The 25,408-nt window shown below is 46.0% G+C and overlaps 1 protein-coding gene across 1 annotated transcript in view; it reads right to left on the reverse strand.

Annotated features, from left to right (window-relative positions):
* The window catches only part of ubr4 (ubiquitin protein ligase E3 component n-recognin 4), a 58,302-nt gene extending 39,903 nt beyond the window's left edge, over positions 1-18,399 (reverse strand). Inside the window, exons 1-32 of the mRNA XM_062540568.1 lie at positions 18,275-18,399; positions 17,062-17,159; positions 16,635-16,738; positions 16,347-16,476; positions 13,869-14,008; positions 13,318-13,420; positions 13,023-13,164; positions 12,630-12,754; positions 12,173-12,300; positions 11,962-12,021; positions 11,652-11,842; positions 11,298-11,397; positions 10,705-10,842; positions 10,075-10,192; positions 8,786-8,973; positions 8,130-8,286; positions 7,534-7,619; positions 7,193-7,362; positions 5,558-5,837; positions 5,003-5,135; positions 4,721-4,800; positions 4,451-4,579; positions 4,146-4,328; positions 3,887-4,009; positions 3,469-3,698; positions 2,828-2,946; positions 2,589-2,686; positions 2,332-2,489; positions 1,672-1,878; positions 1,290-1,391; positions 970-1,070; positions 276-663 (exon numbers count right to left, since the gene is read on the reverse strand). Of these exons, the coding sequence (XP_062396552.1) occupies positions 276-663; positions 970-1,070; positions 1,290-1,391; positions 1,672-1,878; positions 2,332-2,489; positions 2,589-2,686; positions 2,828-2,946; positions 3,469-3,698; positions 3,887-4,009; positions 4,146-4,328; positions 4,451-4,579; positions 4,721-4,800; positions 5,003-5,135; positions 5,558-5,837; positions 7,193-7,362; positions 7,534-7,619; positions 8,130-8,286; positions 8,786-8,973; positions 10,075-10,192; positions 10,705-10,842; positions 11,298-11,397; positions 11,652-11,842; positions 11,962-12,021; positions 12,173-12,300; positions 12,630-12,754; positions 13,023-13,164; positions 13,318-13,420; positions 13,869-14,008; positions 16,347-16,476; positions 16,635-16,738; positions 17,062-17,159; positions 18,275-18,399 (4,634 nt within the window). The remainder of the gene's footprint in view (positions 1-275; positions 664-969; positions 1,071-1,289; positions 1,392-1,671; positions 1,879-2,331; positions 2,490-2,588; positions 2,687-2,827; positions 2,947-3,468; positions 3,699-3,886; positions 4,010-4,145; positions 4,329-4,450; positions 4,580-4,720; positions 4,801-5,002; positions 5,136-5,557; positions 5,838-7,192; positions 7,363-7,533; positions 7,620-8,129; positions 8,287-8,785; positions 8,974-10,074; positions 10,193-10,704; positions 10,843-11,297; positions 11,398-11,651; positions 11,843-11,961; positions 12,022-12,172; positions 12,301-12,629; positions 12,755-13,022; positions 13,165-13,317; positions 13,421-13,868; positions 14,009-16,346; positions 16,477-16,634; positions 16,739-17,061; positions 17,160-18,274) is intronic.
* Between the last annotated feature and the right edge of the window lie 7,009 nt (positions 18,400-25,408).

The following is a 25,408-nucleotide window of genomic DNA, read 5'->3' on the forward strand; positions in this document are numbered from 1 at the left end:
ACAACGGGAATGACTGCTAATGTGTTGAATCTTCGCCAGGTTTAAGAGTCACAAAGTATGTTTTTGTAGACTGTATAATGTCTACAAAATGTGAAATTTAACATTTTAGCCCAAACCTTTGTTTATCGTGGATTTTCTTAACATAGCATCGAGCACAAAACGACTGGTTTTGCTTTGCAGGGTCACATATATTCTCATATATTTGAAGTGTACACACACGTACACACACACCAACATTTTAAAGCATGGAGTCATGTGATTGTCATGTGTCTCACCATCTGGTCAGCCAATCAATGGCGGCGCGGTGCAGCTGCAGGTGGCCCGCCCCCTGGCCTGCGCTGGCCAGCGTGGCCATGATGACCATGAGCTCGGGGAAGCCGGCGCCGTCGCCGTTGGCCAGCATCTCGGTGGCCATGGGGATGAGCGTGCTGAGCAGCACGGTGCACACGCCCTCGCCCACCTGGCTGGGCTCGCGCACGATGTAGGTGGTGAGCAGCTGCAGCAGCTGCCGGTTCTCCTGCACCGTGTCCAGCTGCTCCGAGTCCTTGGGCAGCGTGGCGGTCATGCGCGTCAGCCAGGCCTGCAGCCGCGACGGCTCCACGCAGGCCAGCTGGGCCAGCGAGCCGCACAGGTACAGCAGGCTCGGGTTGGGGCTCTTCTCCGCTACACGGGACCAGGGAGGGAGGGAGGGAGGGAGGGAGGGAGGGAGGGAGAGAGGGGCACGTTAGAGAGGCTAGGAACCTGCTAACTGGAGCTCCTTTAGTACAAGTCTGTTTCAGTTCTCAGACTGCAAAGCTGCAGCTACACTGGGACACTTATGTAGCGTCATTTCTGATTCAATTACTGGAGCCATCACATGCAGATGTAATTACTGCCTTCATCAAATGACCTTGAACACAGTGATTATTACACAGTGACTGCTTTCTGGGTAGGGCATTTGCATGCCATGAGAGCTGAAGGGGTACTTACTTAGCTGGAAGAGTTTGGTGAAGAATTTCAACACTCTGTTGCAGAACTTTGCAGACAGATTCTCATTGGCAGTTGCCATCATGATCTGAACCAGTTCCCCACTAAAAGAAGCAACAAAAAGAACAGATTACCATGTCAGTTCTAACAACATTGACTGCTTAATGTTAATTCTAGGTGTCCCCGAAAGTTAGGACTAGCATATCCATTCTTTTGAAGATTTCCGCTCAATTAGCAAGCTCCTGCTGGTCAACAAGCTACTTCTAGCCTCCAGATGCTTTGTGAGCACAGGCCCATGTGGGCTAACTGGGCGTGCAGGCTACCTGAAGGAGAAGAACTCCTCCATGGCCTTCCTGACTTGGCTGCTCTCCAGCTGCTTCTCCAGGTACATCAGACACTCCTCCAGCACAGACTCATCCAGACCACTGGGAGAGGAGAGGAGGGGAGGGGAGAAGCACAGCACGGTTACCACACCAAATACAGCTTTCAATGCCAATTTAACACACCAACAGCACCAAAACATCTAAATGGATGCGCAACCAAACTAAATTGCATGTACCGTTCCTGTACATCAAAAGTGACTAACAGTAATAGAATGTGTCAAGATTGATTTGTTTTTAAATATTGTGCGAGTCATCTCTCTCCAAACTTCAGTTTTAGATCATGAACAGCAAAAGATGCCGTAATGGCGGGTGCGGGGCTGACCTGTTGGGGTCGGAGTGGTTGGCGATGATGTTGTAGCAGCCGGTGACGAGGCGCTCGTAGACGCGGGCCAGGAAGGCGTCGGACTCGGCGGGGCCCAGGATGCGCTCCAGGGACGTGCTGCTGATCTCGGCCACGCTCTCCGTGCTGCCCTCCAGCAGGAGGGGCAGCAGCGCGTGGATCGCCTGCGACACGTTCAGCTCGTCCGTGCTGCAGCCAACAGGGGAGCGCACCAGCGCTTTAGATTACACTCACTTATCGAAGATTACAACTACTACTACTGAGACTAGTATGTGCTGTGCTCTCTAGGGCAACTCCGGACAAGAGAACAGTCATTTAACCTTTCCTCAAATCCAAAATATTCTGTGTGTGCTTTTGTGACCTGACATACGTTCTGCATTCTGTGTGAAATTTAGCACTGAACATGTGAAGGCACAATCACTTTTTTGGTCAGTGTACTTATTACAATATACTTGGTAATTAACAAAAGTACATTAAAAGTACATGAATAAAAACGAAGCAACTCAGGAGATAGAGAGGAGTTTTCAACAGATGTCACCCACCACTGCATAAATGCTATTGGTTCGTTTTGACAATCAAAAGTGGGCTGTCTGTGAGTGCACTGTAGTGTTGTGTGATGCGCCGTAGAGTCACGTGACTTACACGAGCAGGTCTCCGGTGAGGCGCACCAGAGAGAGGAGGATGTGCTTGAGCGAGGACGCCAGCGGCAGAGACTGGCTGCTCAGCGTGCCCAGGTGTGCCGCCTGGATGGCGCTGATGTAGCTCTCCGACGGGATGGTGTCGTTGGCAAAGGCGTTGCGCTGCGGACGGACAGATAAGGTCTATTTAAACTGGTTCTCCTTTAAATAAAAGCGCTAAACTTAAAAAAAAAAAAAGGGAACGCAAGACTAGGGACGTACCCATGAGCCAATGTTGGGGAACTCGTTGGTGTGGATGTTGTTCCACGTCTCGCAGAGTGTCTGTACAGCTGACGGGAGATTCTGCATCACTGCCTGACCTGTGCGCGCCACAGAACACAGAACACAGAAAAGTCTTAGAACTAGAACAGAGGAGCCCATTTGAAAGCATGCCGGGCCATTCAGCAGACATAAGAGCGAGCCCATGAGAGCGCCGTGTCCGGGCGTGCTGGGGTCCTCACCGAGCAGGTTGGCCTTGCAGCGCGCGGAGCCGATGGACAGCACGGCGGCGTAGCCCTTCAGCTTGGCCTCGGTGGGCTTGTTCTCACCCTCCTCTGGGAGACTCATCAACAGGTAAGAGCTGCACACAGGACACAGCACGCATTACTACACGCCTTCTAGAACTCTCCGGAACTTAGAGAGACATGCAGAAGCTAGCTCATTTTAGCAGCGCAGAATATATATAGATTTTTAAAAATACATATATACACACACACACACACACACAGTATACATAATTCATATATATGTGTATATGTGTATGGTGTGTGTGTGTGTGTGTGTGTGTGTGTGTGTGTGTGTGTGTGTGTGTGTGTGTGTGTGTGTGTGTGTGTGTGTGTGTGTAAATGAAGGCACAGTATGTGCTATACATAACATGTGCTAAAACAATGGGGCTTTTCATAATGTACTAAAGCACAAATTGAGGCATTGATAGCCCGCACAAATGTTGACCTACTCTGCACAGGAAATGTGAATGTTCACACAGCCAATTGCATGTTCAACGGAGGAAGTGTGTGGGTGTGTGTAAGGAAGTGTGTGTGCACTCGTCCCGTGCACGTGTGAAGTGACCGTGGGCTCAGTGCCGACACGCCATCTGTCTCACCGTGTGAAGGCAGTGTACAGATCGATGAGCTGCAGGGTGGCGGGCAGCAGGTTCTTGGTGATCTCGGAGGACTTGTGCGGGTCGCTCTCGGCCGCCACTTTGGAGAAGTGCTCGTCCAGGGACACCTGCACCTTGGAGATGACCGCGTCCAGCGTGTAGATGGTCTGCAGGGAGGGCACCTGGTGAAGAGGCAGGATGGCGGTGGGGTCCACGCTGCTGAAGGAGGAAATCTGGACGGAGGGAGACAAAGAAAAACGAAGGGAGAGAGGGAGAGAAGGAGGGAGACGGGGGAGAGGGAACCAAAATAAATGAAAAAAAAATATATATATATATTTTGGTTAAATCACCAGATAATACTGTGCAGATCACCACCACATTCCAAATGACCATTCTGGGATGGAATGTTCTCAGTTCTTACCTGTCTAGCGATATACTCCTCTGCCAGGTCCACATCATACTTCACTGCACTACACTTGGTAGAGGCCATCTCAACAAGAGAAGTGGCGTGGTCCAACTTCATGCCCTGCTTCAACAGGTGTTCCTAAAAATAACAAGACGCAAACTTAGATGAACAACTAACAACTTCACACTTAAATTATTCATGGAGCAATTCCAGACATCATTATTCAGATGTTTTTTAGCTCGACAGATCCATGACGTTAAGCCTGAAAACTGACCTTGATCCAGTTGACGTATGTGCTGACGCGTAGCCGTGACGACCAGCGGAGGGTGTGCAGGATGTCGCTCTCGCTGGGGTCGCTGCTGCCCGTCTTCAGCTGCTCCACGTACGCTTTGGATGGGGGAAGCACTCCCAGAATCCTCCACAGCACCAGGAAGTAGTACTGCAGAGAGCACGCCTCCTGTGGCCAGAAAATGTGACGTGATCATTAAAAAAAAAAAAGAGAAATAAACAGCAAACACATAGAACCATGTGATTAAGGATCAGCCAAGAAAACTGATGCTGCAAGTAACGTTAACTCACGATTGGGGTGATTGGTTTGTTTTCCTGCCTTCTGGCCATGTCAAACCGCGAGCCAGCCGACAGCAGAGCGACCAGACTCGAGTACAGGTTGTCGTATTTCACAGAAATGTTGAACAACACGTAGAAAACCTGCACAGACAAACGCACAAGAGACTATGAGCTTGATTTCATTGAGAATGGCACTATGTGAATTCTTAGTGGACTTGTATCTTACTGTAAATATAAGACTGAAAAACGAAATAATAAAACTGAGACGTCTGTGTCAAGCACCTTGCTGTCTAGACGGCTGCGGTCATCCTCTGATGCCTCAGGAGACAGGACGCAGTAGAACTTGGGCTGAACCGTTGAGTCTGAACAAACAGAACAATTTGGTCAAAATGCATGAAAAGTCAAGACACCCCCCCTACCCCCCCAAAAAATGTAACTCCAGTCTACAAGCTGCCGGAATAGCGTGCATGCAAATTCCCACGGCGTGCAGATTAGTGATGCAAAAGACATGTTGTCACTATTGCTTGGCTGAGGTAAAAACAAAGCGGCTTGACTTACTCCTACCTGCCGAGCAGTGCTTGGTCCAGTTGTCCTCCACCTCTTTGAAGCCGTAGTACAGCGGGGCGGATCCGCGCTTGCCGCCATCCTGCCCAGAGCTGCCTCCAGACGCAGGTGGGGTCAGCAGGTTGTACTGGACCTATATCGAAAAAAAAAAAAAAAAAAAAATGCACCAACATCAATATTAGTCCGTATTATTGGCCCACAGCAGTGTCAAGAGCAGCCACTTGACGTTACCGAGTTATTATACTAACAATTTACCAAAAATAAATACCAATTTCTACAGTTATGAAGTTAATACATGGAGGCAGTTAATATGGTATCAATATTGTTATGTTTCTTTTAACTTGCATAAAGCACGGTCCTGTGGTTCATATACAATGTGGCTAATACACAAGAAATGACTGTATATGTTATGACTGTTATATGCTATAAAGCTGAAAAAACAGTGTCATTGTATTCATGCAGCAGTATCTTCTAAACATTCAGGTCACAGTAGCCACAACCGAGTGCTATAGGAGAGAAGAGCTGGTGATGTGTTAACGATGTAGCGCCCCCTACCTGTTCGAAGAGGTACATGGGGACTTTGGAGTACTGGTGCAGCAGGTAGTCGAAGACCAGCAGGATGCGGGCCAGGTTGAGGGGCACGGCCTGCAGCTGCGAGTCCACGTGGGCGGCCACCTCGGCGATGGCCTGCGTGCACATGGTGAGCACGCTGCGGCGGCCCGAGTCCGACAGGTTGTGGAAGATCAGGAGCAGCAGCTGCAGGTGCTCCACGTTCAGGTCGTCGTCGCTGGGCTGCGAGCCCTGCAGCGTGTGCTGCTTTAGGGTGCCCAGGAACCTGCAGGCGTAGCACACAGACAGGGTCAGGCCCAGCACTGCTACCTCCCCAATTCATGTGCTTAGCCCCTGGAGCAAAGCACTGCAATGGCAGCAATTATATATAGCCTTCCTGGGATTTGTTGACTTATCTCAACACGTAGCGTAATGGGATCTATTAAACCACTGAGCAGTTACTTTTAGGGATGTAACGATGCATCGCGACACGAAAAAAAATCGATACAAATGCGTGACGATTCGCACCGGTTGATAGAAAAAATGAATCGCGATGAGTCACGTGACTTATGTCACTAGGTATGGGGCACAGAACGAGGGAAGACGACGGTAGGCAACAACTTTGAACTAGAGTGTGTGTGTCAGGGTTCGTATGGGTGCTTGAAATCCTTGAAAATGCTTGGATTTTAATGTGGTGTTTTCAAGGTTTGAAAAAGACATAATTTATGAAGTTGTTTTGTTTTTTGCCACGCGTTTGCGTCCAGTTTGACGTGTCTGGATTTTCCGATAATGACAGCAATCTTGTGATGCTGATATTGACTTTTAATTTCTGCGTGTGTAAACTAGTCTAAGCTACTGTGCTTGAACGAAGTTAGCTGTGACAGACTAACCTACTGGTTTTCATCGTTTTAACCACAAAGCCTGTCGACCTTAGGTCTACTCAATTGTTTAGTTAACACCTTGTCATTTCGCGCTTGTCCCGCCGTTCACCTCCGTGCGCCCCATGCACATCAGAACATATGTCGGGATAGCCATCTCACTATGAGAAAACGTATGACGATAGTGCTAAGAGATTAACACGTTGGCATGCTTGGTAAACATCAGTCTTGCACATAATATTGAGCTGATTTTTTTAGTGGAAATGGCTTACTGTAGCATTGTGCTGATAGATGGAAAAAGTTGCCTATTTAAAGACACAGTCTGAATTTTAATCCTAGCTCTCCATTTAGTGTATGCACTTGAACAACTATAATGATGTAGCATACAACAGTAGGGCCTGCCATTTATTTTAAGAGGAGAGGTGTAGGACGTAATACTTTGGAAGGAGAGGGAGTGGTGCAATTTCATTTTCTTTAGAGCAACCTCTTCAAACAGCATCAATATCAAAAAAAAAATTCGTGATAAAATCGTATCGTGAACAAAAAATCGTAATCCATATCCAGTCGTGAGTTGAGTGTATCGTTACATCCCTAGTTACTTTCCATTATTATTAACCATTAACCATCTCTAAAACTCAACCAGCTGAAAAATGGCAAATGTTTGACTCAACAAGGAATCATCAACTGAAGATTAGGCTTGATTCATTGACAGAGACCCAGACGTGTTGGTGCTTTTCTCCAGGTGTGTGTCACCAGGACTCACCTCTCCCAGACCTTCATGCACTCTGGCACGTCGGGGTCGCCCTGCTGGCTGGCCTTGTGCTGCCAGATGAGCAGCAGCCTGGACAGCACGGACAGGGACTGGGGGTGGATGTACATGGGCCACGGGCCCTCCGAGAACGGGGCCACTCCCAGCTGCTGCAGCAGCGTGTTCTATGGTAAACAAACAAACAAATGATCAATACAACAAACAAACAAAGAATAATTCAAGAGTGGCACGCCATATAGCCACCGGCACAGTGTGAGCAAGTTACAGTCGACACAACCGTGTGAGTGAAAAGGGACACTGTTTAAAATTGTGTGTTTGTTTGATGTGATTGTCACCTGCAGCGCTGGCGATGGAAGGTCAGAGGTCACCAGCGAGTGATTGAAGTGATACAGAGCTGATGCAAACTCTTCATCAGAGGAGCCTGCAGGACAGGTGCCAGAGTTAGATGCGTGGAAATTCTACACGACCAGTTGCTGTTCACCGGTACAATCACACATATATTTGATGACCACACATACTAAGGACCCCTACACTTCATCTGGAGCAACACACCAGAAGATACTTCAAAACTAGTCACAGTAGGCTAAGAGCACGAAAGGTTCTCTGTAAGCTTGTTTGCTGTGGAGTGAGATGTGTTTGAACCTGTGGCTATTGATAATGTAATTGGTGTATGCACAGAGCCGGTAAGGTGTGGCACTAGGGAATCAGCACATTACGATAAAGAAGCATTTATGCGTGTGTTAAAAGTGTTATTATCGGGCAAACAATATATTCATTGTCGGAGTGAAGATGTAAGGAGCAGAATATGAACAGACATAAATACCGTATATAAATGAGCTTACAGGAAGAGCCTGCTGTGCACGTAGTCTATACCAACCATGACTAAGAGTTAAAGATCTACAGCTCTTTGACAGTAGAGCGCTTCACCCACCTTTGACGTCTTTGTCCACGTCCTTGATGATGCTGGCCAGGGTGGCCATGTGTTGCTCGGTCAGGGACACACTCAGGTAGTTGCGGATGAAATTGTTCCTGGACTTCAGCATAGAGGTGGTGATGAAGTTCAGTATGCTTGAAGCCAAACTCAAAAACTGAAATCAATGCAAACAGAAAGTGTCAGTGGACAATCAACCTTGACCTCAGCATTTATAGTACTGAGTACTGTACAGTAAAGCTCACACAGAGTTCACACCAAGAATGATCAAGATAACAGCAAAAAAAAACCATTGTTCTAGCTAATATTATTGACAATATCCACACATAAGCTATAACATCATGAAGAAGGATATTGCTGGGGATCACTTTCAGAGCGATTTTGAGAACAATAAAAAGCTGACAGTCAGTAAGCATCCATCAAATTTTGTAGACAGTCAGTGTGGACACTTATCATTATGGTTATGGTTACCAATAGTTATCGTTCCCGGTATGAACGGCCCTTAATAACCCACAATACACCAAACACTGCATACCAACATGCTAAAAGCTCAGTAAGGATGAGGGAAGGGTGCAGGGGGCAGAGTGAGATCCAATACACGGCGACTCTGGCACGCACGAGAACACGGGCACAGACTGGCGCGGGCGGTCACTCACCAGCTCCGGGTCCTTGCGGCTGGCCAGGATGTTGCCGTTCTCTCCGGGCGCCTGCTTGCTGGGGCTCTTGAGCCTGGGCGACGTCTCCAGCGGCGGGGGTGGAGGAGGCGGCGGTGGGGCCACCTTCTCCTTGCTGGGCGAGATGGTCTCCTCGAACCACAGCCCCAGAATGGGCTCGCTGTCGTCATCTGGAACACGGCGTGGGGAGGAGGGGAAAGGGAGGGGGGAGGAGGGGTATACACCAAAAAAACTCAGCTCCCTGACTCACCACGACAACCACATCATATTCACAACCAGACCCGTCACATCCAGAGAGTTATTACACTACGGCGTCTACAAGCTGGCTTTGGGGGGGTAGGGGGAGGGGGTGGGGGTTGAGCGGGTAGTTTGGGTGTGGATTTTTAGGGGGGGGGGGGGGGGGGGGGGGAGTGTGTGTGTGTGCGTGTGTGATAAATACTATTCAAGTCTTTATTGCGAGGGGTAGCACAATAAAGAGACACAGAGTGCATTGCATGGTGCAGACAGCGTGCGTTGCTGAGCACTAGCAGTCTGAGAAGGACCTAAGGGACATGAAAATGCTCCTGACCTGAGATACAAGCTGCTCTTGTCCTCTCCTGTCTTCTCTCTGCTGAAATAGTAAACACTGTCACTATGCCTGCAGCCAACAGAGCCCATTGGGTGAGCAAGCAAGAGTCAAAACAAAAAAAAGTACACCAATTCTGCAGCAGTGGTGACGAGAAAAGAAAGAAAAAAGAAAAAGAAACAGACAGACAGATAAACTGACCTGGCGTCTCTAATCTCGACTGACTTTCCTCCGTGGAGTCTAAGCTCTCGTCTTCCCTGACCCTGCCTTGACTACCTTCGCTGGCCGTAGTGCAGCCTCCCGTACACAGGAGACACCTGAACATGTCCTTCACTTTCCTGAGCCTCGACTCTAACTCAGTCAGACACACAACAGCTGCATTCAACTAGCTAAATACACCAGAACTCCTGCGGTCTGATGCTTCAGTATTTCAGTACACAGCATTTCTTTTTTTGGTTTTCATTCAATGATGACACTGAGGTGATCAAAAAAACACAATTTAACAGAAGTACAGTTTCAGCTTACGCTGCACGTCAGCTATTGCTGTTACACGTCATTAAAAAACAACTGCTGCAAATCATCATCATCATCATCATCCTCTAGTTTTACTCGGCGGTCCGTTACAACCGCCGCTTCAGACGAGTGGCGCTCATGTGAGAGTGAGCAGCCACCCAGAGGGCCGGCCTGTGCTGTGCTGCTGTCCTACCCTGGCTGCTGTCTTCCTCCGTGCTGCTGAAGTCGTCCTCGTAGTAGGTGTTGGAGTCGGTGGAGGCGCTGGCGTCGCTGCTCACCGAGCCTTTCCTCTGCCTCTGGAGCACACACGCCTGGGCACGAGGAGAGGGGTGCAGAGAGGGAGAGGGAGAGAGAGGGAGAGAGAGAGAGAGAGAGAGAGAGAGAGAGAGAGAGAGAGAGAGAGAGAGAGAGAGAGAGAGAGAGAGAGAGAGAGAGAGAGAGAGAGAGAGAGAGAGAGAGAGAGAGGGAGAGGGAGAGGGAGAGGGAGAGGGAGAGAGAGAGAGAGAGAGAGAGAGAGAGAGAGAGAGAGGGAGGGAGAGGGTGCAAGAGAGCGCACACGAGAGAGAGAAAGAACAAGTGAAAGAGAGGGAGGGAGAGAACACCTCACAAATCAGCACAAGAGAGGGGCTCTGACTGAAAGAATGCTAAATGCTTTGTGTTTACATCAGTGAGTACTGAATCATGTGGCAGGACTAGAACCTCCACCAAGCAGCCCTCTCACCAAACTATTGGGCTTCTTGAAGTGACAACAACGAGCGCAAAAGTCAAACACACACACACTGAGAGTACTTGAGCATAATGGATAGTCTTAACTCCACAGTACCTTCTTGTAGGAGGTGGAGAGGAGGGTGAAGAGCAGGTTGGTGAGGGGCACGGAGTCGATGAGCCGCTGGACCCTCTGGATGGAGGTGCTCTGGGCCATGATGTTCAGTTCCGCTGGGGGGGCATCACTCGCCCAGCCCTGTACCACACCACACACACATCCACTATGTTTACACGCACAGCAATAATCCCACTATTCACCTTATTCAGACTAAGACAATGTTGCAATTATGGTCTTAAAACGAGCTAAAAGAATATTCCATTTGTATTCCTGTCAATATCCAGGTATATGCAACGGCTGGTAAACACTTATATGCTATTATTATTACAATATTTTACAAGCAGTTCCAGTGCAATCTCGATCATAACCATGAGTGTTTATAACGTGTACTCTTATAATGTGTTCTCTTTGGACTTCAGCACAGCACAGCATAGCATAGAGAACCAGCATAGCCGTAGCAAACCCCCTCTAGGGCAGCTACCTTACAAATGTAATCAACCAGCTTCACGGTATTGGTTTTCTAGGAACCTCACACAAGGAGCCGTTTGTGGAAGTAAGATTATGCACCGAGTCTGTTATGAGAGTAACCGTACCCTGTGTAGTGCTTCCACTTGCAGATCCTGGAACAGTGAGGTGAGCAGCTTGATGGAGTGGTTGGCCAAGATGACGGAGAGGACCCCAAACCCTTGGTGCCTTTAACCACATAAGTTGCACATTAGTGAAGTCACAGTTTATGCAGTGCTTTGGCTTTTGGTTTTCCTGAAGCATTTCCTCATTAGGGGTGCCATTAAGTACTGCTCCTTTCTCTACAGGTCCGGAAGTCCTCTACATAACCAGTAAGATTCATCAAAACACACAGTACAGGTAGTCAAAGCTGCATCATGGGGGGGGAAACAACAACAAAAACCCCCAACAGCAACATTGAAGACATTTGAAGCATTCCATACCCCTTTCCTGGGCCTAGCTTGGGAGAGCCTGCTCCGTCTTTGGTGCGGCTGGCGATGTCTCGGACGCGCAGCGCGGCCAGCGGGTCCTTCTCCTTCCCTTTGTCGGCGAGCGCTGTGGGGCTCAGGTTGAGGATGAGGTACAGGCTGTTCAGCAGGCACCAGGCACCCAGCAGCTGGAAGTTCTGGTAGTGCTGCAGCAGGACACAGACACGACAGAGGGCATTTTAGTGCTGGATAAACATCAGACTAACAGCGCATGGACACATTTGCGGCGGTAGCACTGAGCGGAGGGCTGTCATTCTGGACTCACCTCTCCTCCTGCTCTGCGCGAGTTGCTGATGGCCTGACCGATCATGTCATAGATCTCCAGCTGTGCAGAAACAAGCAGACGTCAAATGAATATTGTGACAAAACAAATAATCAAAACAAAACAAGAAATGACAACGAGCAAAAAAATGGAAACCATTCATGCTGCTATAAGAAGTACGTTTGTGCGAGTAGTAAGTGGGTTTGTGACTTACGCATTTCTGTACGATGGTGGCAGCGTCGTTTTCGTAGTCCTCCTCTTTGGAGCCGGTGGCCCCGGTGGAACGGAGCTGCAGGCCACTGCCCACCTGGAGGATGGCCATACAGGTGGCCACACTCACACCTGAGACAGGAGGACGGACATTAACTCACGTGTTTATTTCTCAAAAAGAGAAGTAGACTAAGCTCAGCCTCTGTTACGAACAGAGGGTGTGATAATGGGTGAATGCACAAAGATCATACTGGTTACCACTACAACGTAAGGTCATACAACAGAATCAAACATCTGCCATCACAAACCCAAATGTATTCCTCTCAGAACCAAACAATATTCACTACGGTTCACTTGGCAATGAATGTAACTGAATGTAAAGCAAGGTCACAAAACAACCTTGTTCACTTCAACAGTGTGTGTATCATCACAATACACAGTGCAAGTGGTGAGAGGCCTACCGGCATAGAGGCAGCTGAGCGCCAGGACGGTCACGTCAAGTAGTCTCCCCGGAGTCAGAGGCTCCAGCACGGGCAGGGACAGAGTATCCAAGGCCATGGTCACGTCAATCACCAGGGAGTGGAAGCTGAGGGCACACCGCAACATTTCTTAAAAGCATCCCTAAGTGCCTCTGATTCAGAATCTCTGAGCAAGAAACTGCATGGCTGGGCTAAGCCATCGGAGTTGGCAGGGAAATTAATCTGACAAAGCCCTTCTAATTTCTCATGAAAATGAGCACGCAAAGCCTCCCAATCTCAAACAAACCAAACATATTGGTGCTTATTAGCTCTGTTGTTTGTAAACTGCCCTGCTGGATAAGCGCTCACAGGCACGACCTTTGACCCTCCACTTACCCATTCCGAACTGCTGTGGCGTCGGCCACGGTGGCCGGCATGATGAAGAACGAGTTGGCCGACACGGCGTCCTGAAAGCGGTTGATGTAGCGCAGGAAGTAGGGTAGGTTGAGGCACACGCGCAGCAACTTCTCCGACCCGCCTGCCAACACGGAGAGAGACACACACACACACGCTGAGTAAACACAGCCCCTCTGACCACACACTCAGGTGGGAAAAACAGGGCTAGTCTGCATGCCTTGGGGCCCAAAGAAGGCCCACTTGCACTGCAGTCTATGGGTGTCATAGCACTCACCTAGTTCTTGTAAACTGGACACATTTTGGGAGATGAAGGCATTCTTCATTTTGGCCTGAGTTGCCTGGTCTGTCGTGGACTGCTCATCACACTCACTCTCAGCCTGCAAACACCAACATGCAAGTTGGTCACTCTGAAGTTGAACATTACAGACATGCCGACCAATGTACTACAGTAATTTCCTGTGTATTAGCTGCTTTGTGCATACTGTAAGCCATGTTTTATGCAAGTTAAAAGAAACAAAACCACATTAATACCATATTAACGACTCCCGTGTATTAATCAATATATAAGCCACGGCTAATAGTTGGGAAATTACGGTATGCCAATTTCAGGGTGGGACAACTGTGTGACTGTATATGGAATTCCTAAATGATCTGTTTCATAGCAGCCTTTTCCACATAAATCTGATGTAAATGGTGAAAACTCAACAAGCAATGGCGACAAAATGACAAGTTTCAGCTTTAATGGTTTTAATTTTCATAGCGTTTGTGTTCTTTTTGTGTTTTTTGTCAAATTGTTTTGCTTTTTTTTTACAAACAACGGCTGACCTGCATGTGCGGGGTGGGCGAGGCCAAGATGGTGATGTCTGGGTTGAAGACTGAGGTCAGCTGATTGAAAAAGTTCATTTGCACTTCTTTGTGTCGCAGCTCTGGGTTCACTGGGGAGGGTTGTTCCTTCTGGTCCTCCACTGCCATCACACACACACACACACAGACACACACACACAGACAGACACACAAACAGAGTAGACAGAGTATCAGCACAGCTCAGCCTATCCCAGTCCCCGTGCTGAGAGCACCCATCTGGAAACGTGAGACTGCAAATCCCCCCCTCCGACAGAGACAGAGGCAAACAAAGCTGCCTTTCTGCCAGCCTGGCACTGCTAAAGAGGAGAAAACACACACAGGCTAATACACTACACTACACTACACCACACTACACTGCACTCGGATGGGGGAAGAAAAAGGACACTGCCTTCTCTACCGTGCCATTTAAAGTAGGCCACGTGTGTAGGGTTTCTGGGAAGAACTGTCTTTGCCTAGCCAAATGTTATTATACTCAAATTGATATACTGCAAAAGCAAATGTGATTAAAATATAAACAGATCAGTACTCGGAATGGACTCAAAGGATGATCTTGATTGTAAAACAGACTAGCATTTCAGCATGGCAATATCTGGGGCAGGAGACTCAATGTCACACACATACACACAGAGATGTAGGCAATAAACAGAAAACACATATCATGTATTAGCATATTTATATTTAAGCAGATTTGAGATTCAATACTGTATTGCCATACAACTATGTATGCCTCTGTTTCTTGTAGATGTTTTGTCATGAGCGCACAGCTAAAATACAATGCATCTAGAGCATATAAACTCTATATGAGTGCAAACTATCTAGGAGGTGATGCATACCAGGTATAATATAGCATATTTAGATATAGTAGATACTTTCTATTGTGCTCTATAGAAGAGAGAAATGCAAAACTGGGTGCTGGCAATCAAATCCATGAATCAGTTAGATTAGTATCTAACTAACAGGTCTGCTACTGCAATATACTGTAGGTAATGCAATTAAAGTTTCCAAACATGCAGATCAACATCTTGTACAAAGACGCAATGATGACAAGGCAGTAGGCACCCATGTGATGAATGGCATAACAAGCCCCACTGGGTCAGCCCATTTGGCATGAAGGTCAACAGCTCAACAGCAGCAGCAGCACATCTCCATTTCACTTCACCCTACGTGCTCTACAGCACGCCACTGAAATCGGCAGAAAACACTGGCCTATTTGATTAAACCTCGCCCGTGGAAGAGCACACACGCGTCTTCCTCAGTACACATGAGATTGAGGAGTGTGCGATCTGCCCTTTCAGCAACTAACTAACTGTGCGAGCAGCAGGTGGATAAGTGACAGAGGATCCAGACCAGGCCAGGCTAGCTCTGCCCTCACTGGACACTCTCTCAAATGACGGCTGATTTGATTTAAGGTTCCCGTGCAGACAGACACCTTTCAACAAGCAACTTAGCAGATATAGTAGTCTGTTTCAGCACAGAACGTACATGTGACACTTCCTAAAGACCGCCATAATAAAAGCACTTCCTGTCAGCTGCTCGTGTGAAATGACATTCAAATCACTCTCTCATAGACAGCAGGCAATGGACCAGCATGTCCTGCACTCGTCTCTCAACCAGCCAGGCGGCTGCTGCTGCTGCTGACATTACTGTGGCCCTCCTCTGTGCCAACACCCCAGAGTCTCCACCGCCTCTTGTCATGTCTCAAGTCTGGGAAAGCGCAGCGCAACGCCAGGCCACTCTCACTCCCACAGCACGTCTCCTGCTTGGCTTTAAAACCCATGCAAGCTGTCGGGCAGCCAAGCGGGAGCTCGGAGCACCTTACCGCCGTGTGAAACTGCACACCCCAGGCCTGTTCTGGCACCCCTTCCACTTCTCAGCTCCAAAGTCAACGAGAAGAGCAGACAGTGAGAAGTAAGTGGGAAGTTAAGTATGGCCCCTTTTTTATTTCTTTTCTCCAGAAGTAGGAGTGGGTGTGTGGGCTTGTGAAGTGTTCTTCTAACAAGGACTCTGTCAAATCAAACTAAGATCACTCACCCCTGTCAAACTGTGATTGTGGAAAACACTAATGACAGAGAACAAGTAGAACAGCCATTTATTAATCAGGTCACACTATCGCATGAGACTACAGAGCCATATTCCTCTGTGACGCAACCCTGTGCACCGACTGCAAATCGGACACGATCCAGTGTGTCATTAACTGGCAGGTAACTCTGGAGTCTGTCACGGAAGCAGAAGTGAGGCTGATACTTATCTAACAGGAATAAAAAGCACAGATACCCAAACTTGGGCTTGTTCACAGTTAAATGCCAGACGCTTGAATAAAGATCTCAAGGTAATACCAGCGATCAGCAGCTGAATGTTAAGAGTTTCTGCAGGCATTCAGAGAGAGCGGAGGCCCCGGCCGTGCCAGCTCAGCTTGGAAACATAGGCCCAAACACTCACCATCTGAGAGCGTCTTCACGGTCTGGGGGAGTTTGGCAGACTTCATCATAGCGGTGAAGGTGATGATCTCCGTACGATCCAGTCGACTGCAGCCTGTGCAGAGGCCCTTTATTAACAAGATTAGGTGCTTCTGCAGGGGCAAAGACACAGAGAGAAAACCAGTTATACAGAGCCTATAACACATTAATACATACAGTAAGTGTACTGGACTTTATCTAAGTACAGCACTGAGGTAATGTCATTTGGCACTGACAAATGGGTAAGGCTGCAGGAAAGAGAGTCTCGCACCTGTGAAACTGCACATGCTTCATCTGGGTTTTCCAGCCGCAGCAGAGAGAACTCAATCAATACTTTACAGGCGGCTGCTACCGACAGCAACTGAATTCTAGGGACTGGAGGCAAAACAATAAATGAATGAGACATTGCATTTAAACAGAGTGAAATTGATATGCAGTTTCATATTACCTACAGATTCTCACTCTTGTTGTGGGGAATATAAATCCATAGTTTAGCAAACAACATGTATACAGGTCCTTTCACATAATGGCAGTTCATCCAGCTGTTAATATTCCTAAGCCATACAATACTAGAAAGAGTCCATTTATAATAACCAAGTCAGTCTACTTATCAATGACAAAGGGAGACATTTCCTAAGATCAACACAGGATGGGCAGCAAAATCACAAACACAACAGAAGAGAGAATAGTGTACATACTTTGTCCACATACTGTGGTGATGTAATGTGCAGAGAGTGCCACAAATGATGAGTAGAATGGCTCATACTGTTTATCATGGTGTAGAATCTCTGATTCACTGCAACAACAAAAAAAAAAACAAATGTAACATTTAGCCCATTTAAACGGTGCGATCAGAAAATGATGGTGTTACAATGCACCGGGATATGTAAACAAATCAGAAAAGCATATTCTGTGCGGTGTTTGAAAGACCTTATTGCTACGGAATTGCAGGATAAGTGCTCCTTTAGAAAACAAGTTTGCATGAGGGCATATCTAATATTGTGAATATAACCTAGTCTTAGGCTTCAAATGCCAATCATAGTCATAGTCCTAGTCATAATCTAAAGTTCCACTAAAGTTACTTTTCTGTTGACCCCGATTTGACTACTGATCTACTGCTTAGACACGCTTACATGCCGAGTTGCCACGGCTGGTTGGTTTAGAAAATTGCTGTTGGCAACTCCATTAACAGCATAGAGATAAACTGTAAACTCATTGGGAACGCAAATGTTTCAAAACATCTGTAGACTAACAACTCGATAAGACACTCGCTGCCGTTCACAACTTCACTGTCACACCTTCAATGCCAACAAGATAGGGAAAACTCCTCGGGTGACGCATAATACATGCTTAGTTCAGTCTTCCATGCCAGAGTTTGGTAAGAAGTAATAACAAGTTCAATATCTAGAGTACTGTAGACAGATGCTTTCGTTTTCATGAACTGGAAACTGACATACCAACAACCCCTCCTTGCACCATTTCTTGTCACTCCCAAATAGATTGCTAGAATGGCTAGCTGGCTAGTGATAGCTTTCGGTACTGTTAGCTAGCTATTTACATGTTAGCTATTTTGATGGTCTGCTAGCTAGTTAGTTACTGATTTGGAAATCGTCCTTGATTTGACAGCAACCAACAAGTGAATATATACTACTTGTTAGTAGTGATACGCCGTTAATGGCTTAAACGTGCATCATAGACTCACTACACTATTGCACCATCCTAAATTCGGCCTGATGATGAAGCAGATTCTCTTGTAGCAACCGTGCTAGTTGATTCGCTATGGACAGGCTAGCAAAATGGTAGCCTAAAGCTATCAAATTGCTAACTAGCATAGCTAGTTAACTCACAGGCAAAATTATCGGTTTCTTTGACACCACGCTTAATTAACAGAAAGACATGGCAATATCTGACCTGTTAATGATGGATCCTATAAGCTGAGGTAGCTCTTTCGTTTCAAAAGCAGTGTACGACGCTGATAAAAGCGGCCGTACAGCTGCGGTCCACTCAGGTTCTCCATCTCCTCCACTCGACGCCATCTTGAGATTCTCTATTAGAAAATCCACAGGAGGAAATGAGGTTAATCACTACACGCTAAATAACAGGAAGTGTCGTCATTAAATTAATTTTTAAATTGTAAAAAAAAATGAAATAACGAATGACGTGTAATGATGACGTATTCTATTCTAATCCCTTTCCACCCCCAATTTAAAATCTCTGTGTTTCTCAGTTCAATTATTCAGTCATCTCAAGAGCATCACTCAAATTCACATCTGATGTGATGACAGTAGGCTAGGCTAGATAGATAGATAGATAGGCCTAGATGCTTTCATGGGAAATAAGGGCACCCAGTGACACATAGGGGCCAGTGTGGTCCGAATGAATGTCATTTCTGTCCCAAGGGGATTATGCACATTTTAACACACAATCTTTACCCCAAAGGCACTTTTTATTGTTAACTAGTGCTCACTGCATACTAACTAGGTGCAAATTCCAGGGACATGGTTGAGAACACCCAAAAACAAAAACACTGAAAATTAGCCTTTCTGTGCTGTCCCCGATGCTAAAATCAAAATTTCACCATGAAATAGTATTCTGAAAATCACTCTGAATTCTTATTTGCTTTTTATTCTTATGTAGCCTAGGCCTACATATGTCCCAACTATGTCTAACATGTATTTTTCATAACAAATGTATATTTTGTTATTTAAAATACTAATTATAGGTGCGTCCCCAGGTTTTGACTCATCCCTGTTACCCCAACATATTTTCCCTCCTAAAAACATTGGAGTATTCAACAAATCACATATTTAGTTGAAAATTAGATTATGAAGCCTTCTGAAGGCCAAAGGAAGGCCAAAAGAAAGTCATTTTTATTTCTTGAATATCCTGTTACCGAAATTATTTTTAAAAGAAACCAATAACATCCAAAAATATTGAGTGATATTAAAGCATTATGTGTTCAATGTCCTCATGAAGTTAGATTAGAAATCAGGTGTCCATAATTAATTTATTTGCATTTTTTATGCAAAAAAACTCATTGCTGTTACTTTTACTAAGAATAATATCACTGAAAGCCATAAAAAAAAAAAAAAAATAGTCCCTTGAGTTTATTTTTGGAGGTTTTCAACTAACAAATGGCACTCATTCAGCGGAATGTCCATCATCAGTTCAATTTTCTATCCAAAAAAACCCCTAAAAATCGGAAATTGAAAAATGTATTTCGATTGTCTATATTGTGGGGTTTTTTTTCGCCAGGTACGCCAGGTTCGTCAGTAAGATTTTGGAGTATTTTTGTTTTTATTATTTTGCATATGTGTTGAGCTTGATAGAAAATTGGATAATTTAAAAAAAATCGGAACGTTTTTGTAGGCTATCTGAATGCGCCTCTAGGCTGCTGGGGATACCTCGCGCCATTCCCTGATCAGTGGTAGCCTGGCACGCCCTCCCAGTGACGTAACACCTTCGGCTTTTGCTGTCGCTGGTCTGGCCAACTGCTCATCGGGAAGGATTTCTGAGTTCCCGAAATCTGCGGAACTGCCCCCTTTGGTCGAGAACCAATCAACTTTGAGCAGCTCCAACGGCTCTGGGTAGAGGTGTGTTCAAGGCTCGGCAAACCGCTTTCTGACATCAACCAGTAGCAAATCGAGGCACTTAAAGGAGGCGGGTCAACCAGCGCTTGGAGAAACCGTGTTAGCACAGGCTCTTGGTCAGACTAAAGTCCCGCAGAGCCTTTGAAAGTCGATGGTAATCAGGCTAGATCAGTGGTGGCTCCGCGTGGAAAACGTAGGCGACTCGTTGCGTTTCCGTGGGCGTGTCCCTCCCTGTCTTCTATGGCCTTTTACCTGGTTTAACCAGAGACACTTAACTTCATTAGTTTTTTTTTCAATCGCTAACAAGCGCTTACCAGATACTTTTTCTAAACTCTTACACAGACTCACACCTACAAAACACAATTGGCCAAATGGATCATTTTCGGTCCGTGTAACACTTTGCAGTGCTTTGTTCTATTTGCAGAATTCACATGAAAAAATGAAAAATGGGTTCAAAACTTTCATTATCCATTTTTCAGACTACTCAGCAAATGGAAAATTGATGCTATTTTTAACTTTCGAGTGTGGTTTTTGTAACGGTAAATAATGAATTTGAAACAAAACTAAAACTGAGTCCATTTTCCAATTTTCAATTTCGGCATCGTGGTTGGACTGAACCAAACGCGCCAAGGGATGTACGAGTGGCGCCTCTTGCCAGTTGTAGAGATGGGCTATAAATGATACAGATAGAGTTATCAAGTCAAATTCATGCCGAGTGAGCTTGAGACATATATCTACCAGACCGACTGGAGGCGATTGAGGACCGCTCACATCCTCAATCCCTGCCCCCTCGATGGTTAGACTTCATGACCTTCAGATAGCCTAACTTGTCACTTGCACTTGTTGCAATATCTGCTGATGGTGGTGGTGGTGGTGGTGGTGGGGTGTCTATGGTGCAGGGTCAGGGATGCTTTGAAGCCACCTATGTATACGATAGCATTTGTTCACGGTTGTTGACGGTTTGGATAAATGTGAGCAACCTTACCCATGAACAAAAACCTCTCCACCAACATGCCTAGAAGCTGTTAAACAACAAGTTGACAAGAGTAAGCTCATTAATGGCATCCCATTCTTAACCCAAGCAGACATTGGGTGAAGTGAAACCTCTGGGCCACAACGCAACTCTCCTCGGTAACCCCCAGCGGTCATGGTTGTCCAACCCCAAGCGCAAAAATACGAATTTAGAATATTGAGTCATTGTTTGACTTTCGAACTTCTGAGGAGAAAATCCCAAGCGTACTCAGTACCTTTGAGGAGGCGTTTATGTATTCTTCTGGTGTAGTAAAATGAGAAGTTCACGCTAGCATGAAAAACAAAGTTTATAATAATGGCAAGCTGGGCTAATAGGACATAAATGTCAACCATGTCAACTCGTAATTCACGCAAAAACGTTCCTTTTTCTGTAAAACAATCATCTGGCATTAGATTTAGGTTCTACAGATTGTAGGGTTTCGCATATTTTTTTAAACAGTTTGCCGTGTGCCTACTCACCAAAGATCTTTGCTTCTCACTGACTGTCTATCAAGGATCTTTGGGGAAATTTCGGGGATCAGACCTACAGTAGGCCTACTCAGGAACAGCTTTGTACAGAGGGATGTACAGCCTAATATCCTTCATCAAGGTTTGCTGTTTATTTGATGTTTTTTTTTTCGTGCGTTGAGTGAAGCGTTCGTGAGATATAGCCTAAGAGCAGGCCTAAAGATGGATGAAGCATTACGTGCAGAATGAAAATAATATGACAATTCATGTAGCCTATGTCTTGATTTTCTCGTGAACTGTTTATCATAGCCAGTAGCCTATACTCCCTGAGAAATTCAACAGAGAATGTGAATTTGGGTGCATTTTATTCATCTATTTTTTAGGGCGTACTTTTGTTTGTGCTACTGTGTGTGTGTGTGTGTGTGTGTGTGTGTGTGTGAGAGAGAGAGAGATTGAAGGTTTTGCCAAGAGGTTGATTGATTCTAGAAATGTGTTCTTCAGGCAACTGATAATTTGATTCGGAGAATGGATGTGTTTTAGAAATCACATCATGTTCTGCGAAAAGAAAATATGAGGATGATAGTAATGTGCTTAAAGGTTTGCAAATCTGGGATTATATTTTGGATATTCTGTAAATGAATTCTTTTGCTTTCATGTTTAGAACAGTTTCATTTTTCAGTAATCTCTGGGTATCTTCATTGTCGAACTATAACTTACACATGTTGGATGCGATGAGCAAAGCATGAACAGTGTATTATTTTGAACACACAATCATTTTATTCAATGATAGAAATTAAAGCATTAAGAATATTTGGGTTCAAGGTTTTTTTTTTAGGGATTTCTAGAGGAGTTGATCGTGAGCATCCATCTATCGTGGGCGTTCATCTGTGTCCCTGGAGGAGGTACAGCAACTAAATGCCCTCCTTATCCTCTGAAAGAAGCCTTTCAGTCCCCTCTTCTTGCTGGGCTTGACTCTTTCTGAAAAAAGAAATAGTAGCAGATTTTAAATAATTTGTGATACATATAAAAATCCAGTAAAATTATAAGCTATATGGATAGAGCTTACCAGATGGTAGTGCTACTTGACTCTGGTCATCTTTTGAGTCATTTGACATTATACTCAAAGCTCTGTCTTGGACACACTGAACAAAAATGAAATCAGGGCATTGGTTATTGTCATAATGTTAATGTCATAACCACAACCACATAAACATAGATAGGCCTTTTAGAAAGGTATAGTACCTGATAATTTTTTTCGATGTCTTGCATGTCATCCTTCATCTCCCAATCCTGAACTTCAGGGCACAATTCAGGTCTTGAGCTCTCAGAAAGATGAGACCCAGATGGGAGCTGTGCTGCAGGAGAGGCATCTGGAGGCAGGAGCCCAGGAGGCGGCTTCACTGGAGGTGATGACTCATTTACAGCAAATCCAGGGGGTAGCATCACTGGAGGTGGGGTGTTAGGAGGAGCAAACCCTGTAGGTGGCGGCACCGCAAGTGTTATGACAGGTTCAGCAAACCCAGGGGGTGGGTTCACTGCTCCTGAGGCGTTAGGAGCAAATCCAGGAGGTGGCCCTACTACAGATGATGAAGCAGGTACTGCAAACCCGGGTGGTGGCTTCACTATCAGTGAGGCATCAGGAAGAGCAAACCCTGGAGGTGGCCGGGCTGAAGATGTTATGATAGGGACCGCAGGTGATGTGACAGGCATAGAGAACCCTGAAGGTGGGTTCACTATGGGTAAGATGCCAGGAAGCGTAAATCCAGGAGGTGGCTGCACTGCACTGCAAACAGCATCAGGCAGAGGGAACCCGAATGGTGGTCCAACCACAAATCCAGGAGGCAGAGTGAATCCCAGAGGTGGTCCGCCTGCAAATCCAGGACGCAGAGAGAATCCTGGAGGTGTTTCAAGCGCAAATCCATGATGGAGGGAGAATCCTGGAGGTGTTTCTACCACAAATCCAGGAGGCAGATCGAATCCTGGAAGTGGTCCAACTCCAAATCCAGGAGGAAACCCAGGAGGAGGCTTCACTACAGGTACAGAATTAGGGAGCAGGAACTCTGGGGGTAGCTTCACAGCATATGACGCGTCAGGAATAAAGAAACCTGGAGGTGGCAGTAATGCATTTGATGTAGGTGACTCCTTGTGCTCCTCACATAAGATGTTATTCAGTGGTTTCACATAATCTTGCAAAGTTGTGACAATCATGTTGCTAATCAAAGAGCTGTGAGGTTTATCTTTCAACAATGTGCGTATATGATCCTGAATATCACACAAAGGGATGGACTCTATAAATTGATTGTAAACCAGGTCACCTAGCTGTTCGAATGTATGTGATGGCAGTTCTTTCAGCTGACAAGCAAGAGAATGTTTTTCCTGGGATTGTAAAACAGTCACTTCAGTGAGAAGACGAATCTGGTCCGCCAGTTGAAGGGACAGAATCAGGTCTTCTTTATCTGCTAGAGTCACTGGGATAAGGTCATGGACAAATCTTGCCACTACACCACATATGACATGTCCAAGGTCAGCGCAAGGTGGAAGCTCAACAGGTGGTGTGTCTATTTTCCTGTAACGGCATACCATCTCAAGTTGGACAGACACCAGACGGCCAATGTCTCTGGACACTATCCTGTTCTTATTGGACAACGCCTCCATGAGAGATTTCATGTTGCAGTACAGTGTCAGTAGGTCCTTACAGATGGAGTTCACCATACACACCACTTCATCCATGTTGAAATGACAACTCACTTTATCTTGCTTCTTGGTGACGCTGACACCAGAGAGGGACAGTTTGTTCACCACATACTCGACCAGTGGCCACTTATGAGCTTCGAATGTAAATTCTCTGCCCTCCTCGGAGTATGTCTGCATCAACACAAGTCCTAAGAGTGAAGTCACTGTCTCCGTGTGAATCGCCAGCTTCTGGGCAGCAGTAGATACACTCCTCTGGTCACTTGCAACCAGGAAAAGCCTCAGGAAGGATGGTGGTGCTGGAGGCCTTTGAAAAGACCTCTGAAAAAACCTGGCAACTTTCACTGACACGGTATGAATAATGGCAGCCATAACACTCTCGTTGCTGGTGCTCAAGAACTTTTTCATGTCCTCAGCGGTGTACATGGCCTTCACAAGCTTACGATAGATAGAGTGGGCTATCCTAGCAGCAGCCGGATGGGAGCACTGTGCTTGTAGGCTTGACAGTGGGGACAAGTTCCTCAGCACCGCATGGATAACATCCATAGCCAGGTCCGTGAGGTTCATGGAGGACCCGTTGAAAGGAGTGCCACTGGGATCTGTCTTCATCATGAAGAACAGTCGGGTGACGACGTCCGCCACGACCTCTGAGCGGGTGTACAGACGGGAGCAGTGGCAGTATGTCATCTCCTCCTCAAGGTCACTCAGGATCCTCTTGATAAGGGCCATCTTGAGGTCATCTGAGCTCCTCGGAATGTCAACAACGGACTCTCTGTTGGCAAAAAAAAATGTATGAATAACTTTTTTCTAACATTAAAAAATGACCACCTTTTGTTAATAAATTATACAATAATATCATTCAATGATAATAATAATATAATAATACAGTTATGCTAGACCTACTCTTTCAGAGGAGCTGGACTCTTTCTATGCCTGCTTTTGTCACACCAGTTCAAAGCGCTTACATTGTTCTCATCATATAGACTATGTAGACACTAAACACTTCAGTTGATATGTTCTTCTACATGCACTTCAGATAGAAAATGACCATTTAATGAACTACTGTTTTAATACTATCTTTGAACTTACTAAGTACACTATAGTTGGCTCTGAGACTAAGAATTTCAGAACCAGTAATACTTTTTGACTATATGGCAATAAACTTAACTCAAACTTAAAACTAATAGCTAAATACACCCAAGGTGCTGTATTTTCAGCCAACAGCCTAGTTAATCACAGAATTTGACTCACTGATCACAAGGAGCTGAGGGGATACCACAGTCCT

Source organism: Sardina pilchardus, chromosome 7, assembly GCF_963854185.1.
Source record: "Sardina pilchardus chromosome 7, fSarPil1.1, whole genome shotgun sequence".
Classification (NCBI taxonomy): Eukaryota; Metazoa; Chordata; class Actinopteri; order Clupeiformes; family Clupeidae; genus Sardina; species Sardina pilchardus.